The following is an 11,200-nucleotide window of genomic DNA, read 5'->3' on the forward strand; positions in this document are numbered from 1 at the left end:
CAGTGTCACAGGTGAGGGGGGGCAGTGTCACAGGTGAGGGGGGGCAGTGTCACAGGTGGGAGGGCAGTGTCACAGGTGGGAGGGAAGTGTCACAGGTGGGGGGGCAGTGTCACAGGTGGGGGGGCAGTGGGACAGGTAGGTGGGAGGGAGCGTCACAGGTGGGGGGCAGTGTCACAGGTGGGGGGGCAGTGTCACACACACCTTGGGAAGCATCATCCCCCCAGCTCTCTCCTGTCCAGCAGTGCCAGGAGGGGTAGCTGTCCCATCTCCATCAGGGTCTCCGGCGGCAGCTGCAAGAAAATGGGGGGCTTCTCCACCCTGACCTCCTCCTCCATGGGGCCCTCCGCTGGCACCAACTGGCCTCACCCACCCCGCAAAGCCCAGCACACACTGGTACCTGACCGGAGCCTGCAGGCACAAAAGTGCGGGGAGGGGCTCCTCCTCCCTTATGTCCTCCCCCATGGGGCCCTCTGACCTGGCACCTGACCTCACACAGCACTCGACAGCGGGGCCCCCGACCTGCGCACGTGGGATCCGCCCACCTCTCCACCCTCCCCTGCACCCTGGCATCTCATCAGACCACAGGACATGGTTCCAGTAATCCGTGTCCTTAGTCTGTTTGTCTTCCGGGTGGAGAAGCCCCATCCTCTTTAGAAGAGGCTTCCTTCTGGGACGACAGCCGTGCAGACCAATTTGATGCAGTGTGCGTCGTATGGTCTGAGCACTGACAGGCTGACCCCCCCACCCCTTTAACCTCTGCAGCAATGCTGGCAGCACTCATACGTCTATTTCCCAAAGACAACCTCTGGATAAAAAGCTGAGCACGCGACCTCAACTTCTTTGGTGGACCATGGTGTGGTCTGTTCTGAGAGGAACCCGTCCTGTTATACCGCTGTATGGTCTTGGCCACCGCGCTGCAGCTCAGTTTCAGGGTTCTGGCCACCGTGACAGAGTGAGAGAGATAACACCAAATTTAACACACCTGCTCCCCATTCACACCTGAGACCTTGTAACACTAACCAGTCACATGACGCCGGGGAGGCAAAATGGCTAATTGGGCCCAATTTGGACATTTTCACTTAGGGGTGTACTCACTTTTGTTGCCAGCGGTTTAGACATTAATGGCTGTGTGTTGAGTTATTTTGAGGGGACGGCAAATTTACACTGTTATACGAGCTGTACACTCACTACACAACATTGTAGATACAAAGTGTCATTTCTTCAGTGTTGTCACATGAAAAGATACAAGAAAATACTTACACAAATGTGAGGGGTGTACTTACTTTTGTGAGATACTGTGTGTACTACGCCGCAACACACAGTGCTACACTGCAACACACTCCACTACTACATCTCAACACTCACACCTCCCCACTAAACTGCAACACACACACACTACACCACAACACACACACCTCCCAACTAGACCGCATCACCCCACCCACTACTCAACATACCCCCACTACACCCCAACACAGACACACACTACACCCCAACACAGACACACACTACACCACAACATACCCCCACTACACCCCAACACAGACACACACTACACCCCAACACAGACACACACTACACCACAACATACCCCCACTACACCCCAACACAGACACACACTACACCCCAACACAGACACACACTACACCACAACATACCCCCACTACACCACAACACAGACACAGCTTACACCGCCAACATACCCCCACTACACCACAACACAGACACACACTACACCCCAACACAGACACACACTACACCACAACATACCCCCACTACACCCCAACACAGACACACACTACACCCCAACACAGACACACACTACACCACAACATACCCCCACTACACCCCAACACAGACACACACTACACCCCAACACAGACACACACTACACCACAACATACCCCCACTACACCACAACACAGACACAGCTTACACCGCCAACATACCCCCACTACACCACAACACAGACACACACTACACCACAACATACCCCCACTACACCCCAACACAGACACACACTACACCCCAACACAGACACACACTACACCCCAACATACCCCCACTACACCACAACACAGACACAGCTTACACCGCCAACATACCCCCACTACACCACAACACAGACACACACTACACCCCAACACAGACACACACTACACCACAACATACCCCCACTACACCCCAACACAGACACACACTACACCCCAACACAGACACACACTACACCACAACATACCCCCACTACACCCCAACACAGACACACACTACACCCCAACACAGACACACACTACACCACAACACAGACACACACTACACCCCAACACAGACACACACTACACCACAACACAGACACACACTACACCACAACATACCCCCACTACACCACAACACAGACACAGCTTACACCGCCAACATACCCCCACTACACCACAACACAGACACACACTACACCCCAACATACCCCCACTACACCACAACACAGACACAGCTTACACCGCCAACATACCCCCACTACACCCTAACACAGACACACACTACACCCCAACACAGACACACACTACACCACAACATACCCCCACTACACCCCAACACAGACACACACTACACCCCAACACAGACACACACTACACCCCAACATACCCCCACTACACCACAACACAGACACAGCTTACACCGCCAACATACCCCCACTACACCACAACACAGACACAGCTTACACCGCCAACATACCCCCACTACACCCCAACACAGACACACACTACACCCCAACACAGACACACACTACACCCCAACACAGACACACACTACACCACAACACAGACACACACTACACCACAACACAGACACACACTACACCACAACACAGACACACACTACACCACAACACAGACACACACTACACCCCAACACAGACACACACTACACCCCAACACAGACACACTACACCACAACACAGACACACACTACACCACAACACAGACACAGCTTACACCGCCAACATACCCCCACTACACCCCAACACAGACACACACTACACCACAACACAGACACAGCTTACACCGCCAACATACCCCCACTACACCCCAACACAGACACACTCTACACCACAACACACACACCTCCCAACTATACCGCAACACCCTACCCACTACTCAACATACACACACTACACCACAGACACACACCTCTATAGCGCAACACTCCCCCCCCTACACCACAACACACACACACCTCCCAACTAGACCGCAACACCCCACCCACTACTCAACATACACACACACACACACACTTCACCACAACACAGACACACACCTCTATAGCGCAACACCCCCCCCCCCCCCACTACAACACCGCACAACACCACCCCCTCCCACCCTACACCACAACTTTACCACCTACCATGACACCCTTACTACACCGCAACACAGACACACCAAATCACACCCCCCCCCCTTCACACACACATCCCTCTGCTGCACCGCAACACACACAGCACTATACTACGACACACGCTTTTTCTCTATGCCATAAGATCCCACTGTACTGTGAAACACACACACTGCTACACCATAACTAATACACAAGTAAACAGTCACACACACACACACACCCCGCTAGACCACAACACACACACCACTACACAGTGATGCACACCATGACGCCGCAACACAACATACACACACCATGACACTGCTACACACAACATACACACAACATGATACCACTTCACACAACATACACACACCATGACACCGCTACACACACACCATGACGCCGCTACACACAACATACACACGCCATGATGCCGCTACACCCAACATACACACCATGACACCGCTACACACATCATACACACGCCATGACGCCGCTACACAGATCATACACACACCATGACACACTACACACACCATGACACCACTACACACAACATACACACGCCATGACACCGCTACACACGCCATGACACCGCTACACACAACATATACATGCCATGACACCGCTACACAACATACACACCATGACACCGCTACATACAACATACACACACCATGACACCGCTACACACATCATACACACGCCATGACGCCGCTACACACGACATACACACACCATGACACCGCTACACACACCATGACACCACTACACACAACACACACACACACCATGACACCGCTACACACACACCATGACGCCGCTACACAATATCATTTTTCCTAGGGGGCGCTCTATTGGGTTTGGCGCTATTAATATACAAAGAGGTTCTATTTGGAGGAGTTACATTGTAATAAGTGACAATAAAGACAACGGTAAGCTGTGATTGGTCGGAGGTCCTTACCCTGCGCCTGCAGCTCCAGTATGGCTTGGTACCAGGCCTCCTGCTCCTCCTCCCCGTCGGCGGACACGCACAGGCCTCCGTCCCGCGTGTACAGGACCAGCAGGTGCCTCCTCTTGGCGTCGGCCCGCTTGTTGACGCCGAACGCCTCCTCCAGGTTGACCGTCCCCCGAGGCCCGCCGGACGGGCCGTCCGCCAGCCGGAACTTCTTCTCGTTCTCGTAGTACTCCAGCCGGGCCGGGCCCCGGGGCCCCGCGCTGCGCAGCACAAAGTACCTCTTCCTCATGGACTTCTGCTTGCGCAGATACCCAGACTTCTTTATGTCCTCCATCTTTACAGTTCTGTGGATACCATCAAAAACATTCTGTCCATGAATTTAAAGTGAAAAAAAAAAAAAAAATAATCATCCAAGATTTTTAAAAAAACATTCAACGGAATTATTTTTTTTCCTTAAAAAAAAAAAAAAAAAAAAAAGCTACATTATCCGCGTCTTATGATTTTTTATAACCCAAAAAAAGTTCCTCCAAGTACATGAAATAGAAGTTTTTTTTTTATTTAAAAAAAAAAAAAAAAAATCCAAGTTTTTTTTTTTTCCAGATGAGCTAGCTTATTTTCCAAAAAAAAAAAAAAAAAAAAAAGATGAACTGTCCAGATTTTCACAAGAGCTTTGCCAAGCCGATGACTTAATGTTCTTTTGCCCTTCTGTCCAAAAAAAAATAAAAGTGCTATTTAATTTTCCAGAACCGCAAGGTCTATAATCGTCCCGTTCCTCGTCTTCCTGAAATAAATTATGCCATGAAGTAAAATATTCACAATAAAAAAAAAAAAAAGTAAAATATTCACAAAAAAAAATATGATTTTTTTTTGTTATACTCTGAACTTAAGCAAATATATATATATTAAAAAAAAAAAAAAAAGTGCGGCATTTATTTTCCTTATAAGTACCTTAAAGCTTCTTCAGATAACGAACACTATTCAAGTTTCCCACACACTGAAATATTCAGAGAAAAAAAAATAAAAAAAAAAATTCAGATCAATGGCTCCAGGTCAGAGAGTTCATTGGCAGATTATATAATATTCCTGAAAAAAAATTGAAAGAAAAGCCTCAAATAAAAAAATAAATAAAAAAAAAAATACTTTTATTGTGCCTCAAGGGCACCAATTACTTACTGCCAGGTTTTATTTTATTAAATCAGATTGTGCAACACCCTGTGCGCAGACAATGAACGCCGCGACTTCCTGACAACAATGGAGACCTTTAACTCAACTTTTTATTATTTATTTTTTTTGGCACCTAAGGAAAGCAATCAGTAGATTTTTAAGAGCTAAATTATTATTATTATTTTTTTAATTGAATATTATTTTACAACTGGTCTGGGGCTCATCAAGTATTTTTAATTTTTTTTTATATATTACAGGGGCTCCTCAAGTTTTTATATTTTAATAAAGCGGGGGCTCAAGTTTTTTTTCTTATTTTCTATAATAAAAGGGGCTCCAAGTTTTTTTTTTTTTTTTTTAATTAAACAGGGGCTTAAGTTTTTTTTTTTTTCTATAATAAAGGGGCTCCTCAAGTTTTTTCCCCCTCTATAAATGAAGGGGCTCCTCAAGTTTTTTAATATATATATATAATGCAGGGGCTCAAGTTTTTTTTTTCTTTTTTCTATAATAAAAGGGGCTCCAAGTTTTTTTTTTTTATTATTAGGCAGGGGCTCAAGTTTTATTTTATTTTTTTCTATAATGAAGGGGCTCCTCAAGTTTTTTTCCCCCTCTATAAATGAAGGGGCTCCTTAAGTTTTTTAATATATATATATATAATGCAGGGGCTCAAGTTTTTTTTTATTTTTTCTATAATAAAAGGGGCTCCAAGTTTTTTTTTTTTTTTTTTTAATTAAGCAGGGGCTCAAGTTTTATTTATTTTTTAATATAATGAAGGGGCTCAAGTTTTTTCCCCTCTATAAATGAAGGGGCTCCTCAAGTTTTTTTTTTTATATATATATAATGCAGGAGCTCAAGTTTTTTTTCTTTTTTATATAATTCAGGGGCTCTAGTTACTATAATGAAGGGGCTCCTCAAGTTTGTTTCCCCCCCTCTATAAATGAAGGGGCTCCTCAAGTTTTTTTTTGTATATAGAATGCAGGGGCTCAAGTTTTTTTTTTCTTCAATGCAGGGGCTTCTCAATTTTTTTAATTTATTTTTTAATTAAGCAGAAGCTCAAGTTTTTTTCTTTTTTTCTATAATGCAGTGGCTCCTCAAGTTTATTTTTTTTTAATAAGGCAGGGGCTCAGGTTTTTTTTCAACAATGCAGGGGCTCCTCAAGTGTTTTTATTTATTTTTTTAATTAAGCAGGAGCTCAATTTTTTTCTATAACGCAGGGGCTCCTCAAGTTTATTTTTTATTTTTATTTTGTTAAATAAGGCAGGGGCTCAAGTTTTTTTTCAACAATGCAGGGGCTCCTCAAGTGTTTTTATTTTGTTTTAAATTAAGCAGGAGCTCAATTTTTTTCTATAATGCAGGGGCTCCTCAAGTTTATTTTTATTTTATTTTTAATAAGGCAGGGGCTCAAGTTTATTTTTATTTTATTTTTAATAAAGCAGGGGCTCAAGTTTATTTTCCTATAATGCAGGGGCTCCTTAAGTTTTTTTTTTACATATAATGCAAGGGCTCAAGTTTTTTTTCTTTATTATATAATGCAGGGGCTTCTCAAGTTTTTTTTCCTTTATAAATGAAGGGGCGCCTCAAGTTTTTTTTTATATATAATGCAGGGGCTCAAGTCTTTTTTTTCTATAATAAAGAGGCTCCTCAAGTTTATTATTTTTTTTTTTAATAAAGAAGGGGCTCAAGTTTTTTTTCTATAATGCTGGGGCTCCTCAAGTTTTATTATATAATGCAGGGGCTTTTTTTTTCTATAATGCAGGGGCTTCTCAAGTTGTTTTTATATAATGTAGGGGCTCAAGTTTTGTTTTCCTTTTTTATTTAATGCAGGGGCTATTCAAGTTTTTTTTTTTTTGCAAAAAAAATAAAGTGATTTTTTTTTTTCAAGGGTGCTACAAAAATAACTTAAACAGACCAGCAGAACTGTAGTGCATTCGATTTATATATATATCTATATTTTTAATTATCTGATTTTCTGAAAATAGTAATTTCTCAGCTGTAAAATAAAATGCAGCAAAGAAAAAAAAATATATCTATATAACTTTATGTGCAAAATTATTTTTCCCTCGGGGAGAGGAAAAATAAAAATAAAACAGGATTTAGAGTAAGGAAAAGGCACGACGTTACCATTCAGCTATTCGGGTTTGTAGCTCTCTTTGGATTTTAGGAAAGAAAAAAAAAAAAAACATTCAGAACACTTGTAGCTGTGTGAGGCTCAGATCATCTTTGGAAATACTGAGAAAAAAGAAAAAAAAAAAAAAAAGAGAGAGAGAGAAGCACAGTGTTTGCCAGATTATAGGTTTCCTGTTCAACTCAAGACGAAAAAATAAAAAGGTTCGTAGCCCTTTAAAAAAAAAAAAAAAAAAATGCACATTCAGCAAAAAATATTTGCAAAGTAAGGCGAGGTCCACATGTAAAGGCAAAAAAAAAAAAAGGTGAGTCTTAAATGACTGTTCTGTTCACTCAATATCCATACAATTCAGAGCTGCATCCACCGTCCAGTTCCAGGTCACAGGTCCAAGAGCACTGGGTGTGTTTCCTTCTTTTTTTTTTTTTTTTTTCAAACTGACATTCAAGCACCAGCAAATGAATTAATTAAAAAAAAAAAAAACTGCACCTGAGAGAAAAAAAAAAAAGCACCAAAAATGAGTCTGAAAAACAAAACAAAATATGTTTGCTTAAGAAAAGAAAAAAAATGGATAAAAAAATATTTTTTTTTTCCTCCAAGAGTAAATAAAGATCACAAAAGAAAAAAATCAAGGCTGAATTTCTGAGAGTAAATAGGGATCACAACAAAAAACAATTTGCAAGGCTAAATTTATTTCTCCAAGAGAAAATGTGGATAAAAAAACAAAAATGCAAGACTAAATTTATTTCTCTCAGACTAAATATGGATAAAAACAAAACAAAAGATAAATCCAAGGATAAATCACAAAAAAAATATTCGAGGCTAAAAAAAATTCTGAAAGTAAATGTGGATATATAAAAAAAATGAAAAAAAAAAGGAGAAATTTCACAGAATAAATTTGGATAAAAAAAAAATACTCAAGGCTAAATTTATTTCTCTGAGGGTAAATATGGATCAAAAAAATCAAAACAAAATCCAAGGATACGTTTCTCAGAGTAAATTTGGATCAAAAAACAAATAAAAAATAAAAAAAATCAAGAATACATTTCTCAGAGAGATTATGGATCACCAAAAAAATTGCAAGGTTAAATTTGAGAGTAATAATGGATCACAAAAAATAATTCCAAGGATATATTTCTCAGAGTAAATTTGGATCACAAATAAAATTCCAAATCTATCTTTTTTTTTGTTTGAGAGTAAATTTGGATCACAAAAATAAAAATCGAAAAGATAAATTTCTCAGATGAGATATGGGTCACAAATAAGATTCCAAGTCAATTTTTTTTTTGTTTGTGAGTAAATATGGATCACAATAAAATAAAATAAAAAAAATCCAAGGATAAATTTCTCAGAGGAGATATGGGTCACAAATAAGATTCCAAGTCAATTTTTTTTTTTGTTTGTGAGTAAATATGGATCACAATAAAATAAAAAATAAAATCCAAGGATATATTTCTCAGAGTAAATTTGGATCACAAATAAAATTCCAAAGCAATTTTTTTTTTGTTTGAGAATAAATTTAGATCACAAAAATAAAAATTGAAGTAGATATGGGTCACAAATAAAGTTCCAAGTCAAAATTTTTGGCTTGAGAGTAAATATGGATCACAATAATATAATAATAATAAAAAAAAATCTAATTTTTTTTGTTGGAAAGTAAAATTGGATCACAAAAAAAAAAAAAAAAAAAGGGCTACGTTTCTCAGTAAATTCAGATCACAAAAAAAAAAAACCAAGGATAAATTTCTCAGAGTGGATATGGATCACAAGTAAAATCCCAAAGCTAATTTCTTTTGTTTGAGAGTAAAATTGGATCACAAAATTAAAAATAAAATAAAAAAATTGAAGGATAAATTTCTCAGAGTAAAACTGGATCACAAAAAAAATAAAAATAAATTCAAGGATATGTCTCTCAGAGTAAATTTGGCTCCCAAAACCAAAAAATCCAAGGATAAATTTCTCAGGAGTAGATATGGGTCACAAATGAAATTCCAAGTCTAATTTTTTTTGTTGGAGAGTAAAATTGGATCACAGAATTAAAAATAAAATAAAAAATTGAAGGATAAATACGGATCACAAAAAAGAAAAAAAGAAAAAACAAAAGCAAAATTTAGATTTTATATGAGATTTAGAGTAGATATGGGTCACAAATAAAATTCCAGGTCTAAATTTTTTTGTTGGAGAGTAAATTTGGATCACAAAAAAAAAAAAAAATCAAAAGGATACTTTTCTCAGTAAATTTAGATCACAAAAAAAATCCAAGGATAAATTTCTCAGAGTGGATATGGATCACAAGTAAAATTCCAAAGCTAATTTTTTTTTGTTTGAGAGTAAATATGGATCACAAATAAAATAAAAAATCCAAGGATAAATTTCTCAGAATAAATTCAGATCACAAAAAAAAATTACAAAGCTAAATTCTTTTTTGTTTGAGAGTAAATATTGATAAAAAAAAGGATAAATTTCTCAGAATAAATTTGGATCACGAAAAAATTGAAAAAAATAATAAAAATAAATGTTTGCAGCCTAATAGCTGCTGGTTTAGCCGTTTGTTTGTTTGTTTTTTTGTTTTGTTTGGAAAGCAGCAGAAAAAATCAGACTTTAAAAAAAACAAAAACAAAAAAATAACCCCAAATAAACTTTGCGTGTCGCTTGCGGGGTCCGGCGACGTCGAGCCGCTTGCAGCATTTAAAGGGCCGGCCTTGGCCAAGTCTCTTCTTTCGTGGCCCCCGGCGGCGGCGGCGTGGATTTGTCACCCCCTTCGCCCGTCGTGGCCGCTTTCCCTCCCCCCAACCTCCTTCGGAGATCCGGATTGGCCGGCGCGTTGCGTGTTTTTGTTTTCCTCTCTGCGGAGACGTTTGGATGTCACCCCCCCGGGGCGCTCGGGACGCGCATGCTGGGTGGTTAATTTTTTGTTTTTTTTTGCGCTCTGGCTCCTTTTTTTTTTTTTTGTCGCTTTTGCAATATTGTTTGGCGTCCTTTTGGCCCCCCGGATCAGGAGTCAGCGGTGCAGGGTGGGGGGAAAGGCGCGGGGGCCACCATTACGACCTGCCCATGTGCTCTGGCAGGGGGGACAGGCTGGCACATGGCAGCTGGGGGGAGGGTAATACCTGGATTGTAGTGCATGCGGTGTGTCTGGAGGAGGGGGGAGGGGTGGGGCTCCTCCTCATTCATGCAGTAGGGGACCCCAGGATCTGGAGGTGCAGCTGGGGGGCTCCATCCTGTGCTGGTGAGGGGGACACAGCCAACTACTTCCCTCTATCTCCTCCCATGGTCAGACCAACGCAGCACCACGCCCCTGGGTCCTAGAGGGAGCTGGCTAGGGGCTGCAACTGTCACCATAGAGAGTGTACAACTGTCACCATAGAGAGAGAGAGTACAACTGTCACTATAGAGAGTGTCTGCAACTGTCACTATAGAGAGAGAGAGTACAACTGTCACCATAGAGAGTGTCTGCAACTGTCACCATAGAGAGAGTACAACTGTCACCATAGAGAGAGAGAGTACAACTGTCACTATAGAGAGTGTCTGCAACTGTCACCATAGAGAGAGAGAGTACAACTGTCACTATAGAGAGTGTCTGC

At 41.0% G+C, this 11,200-nt stretch overlaps 1 protein-coding gene across 7 annotated transcripts in view; it reads right to left on the minus strand.

Annotated features, from left to right (window-relative positions):
* LOC120933665 (insulin receptor substrate 1-like) overlaps positions 1 to 10,905 on the minus strand; it is a 67,039-nt gene extending 56,134 nt beyond the window's left edge. Inside the window, exons 1-3 of one of the 7 annotated variants that reach the window (XM_040346992.1) lie at positions 10,727 to 10,905; positions 5,282 to 5,327; positions 4,340 to 4,677 (exon numbers count right to left, since the gene is read on the minus strand). In XM_040346992.1, coding sequence (XP_040202926.1) covers positions 4,340 to 4,667 — 328 coding nt within the window. In that variant the 5' untranslated portion in view covers positions 4,668 to 4,677; positions 5,282 to 5,327; positions 10,727 to 10,905. Of the gene's footprint in view, positions 1 to 4,339; positions 5,115 to 5,281; positions 5,791 to 7,615; positions 8,068 to 10,726 lie in introns of those variants that run through there. The other 6 variants (XM_040346989.1, XM_040346991.1, XM_040346988.1 and 3 more) reach the window with 6 other exon arrangements.
* Between the last annotated feature and the right edge of the window lie 295 nt (positions 10,906 to 11,200).

This window comes from Rana temporaria, chromosome 3 (genome assembly GCF_905171775.1).
Source record: "Rana temporaria chromosome 3, aRanTem1.1, whole genome shotgun sequence".
Classification (NCBI taxonomy): Eukaryota; Metazoa; Chordata; class Amphibia; order Anura; family Ranidae; genus Rana; species Rana temporaria.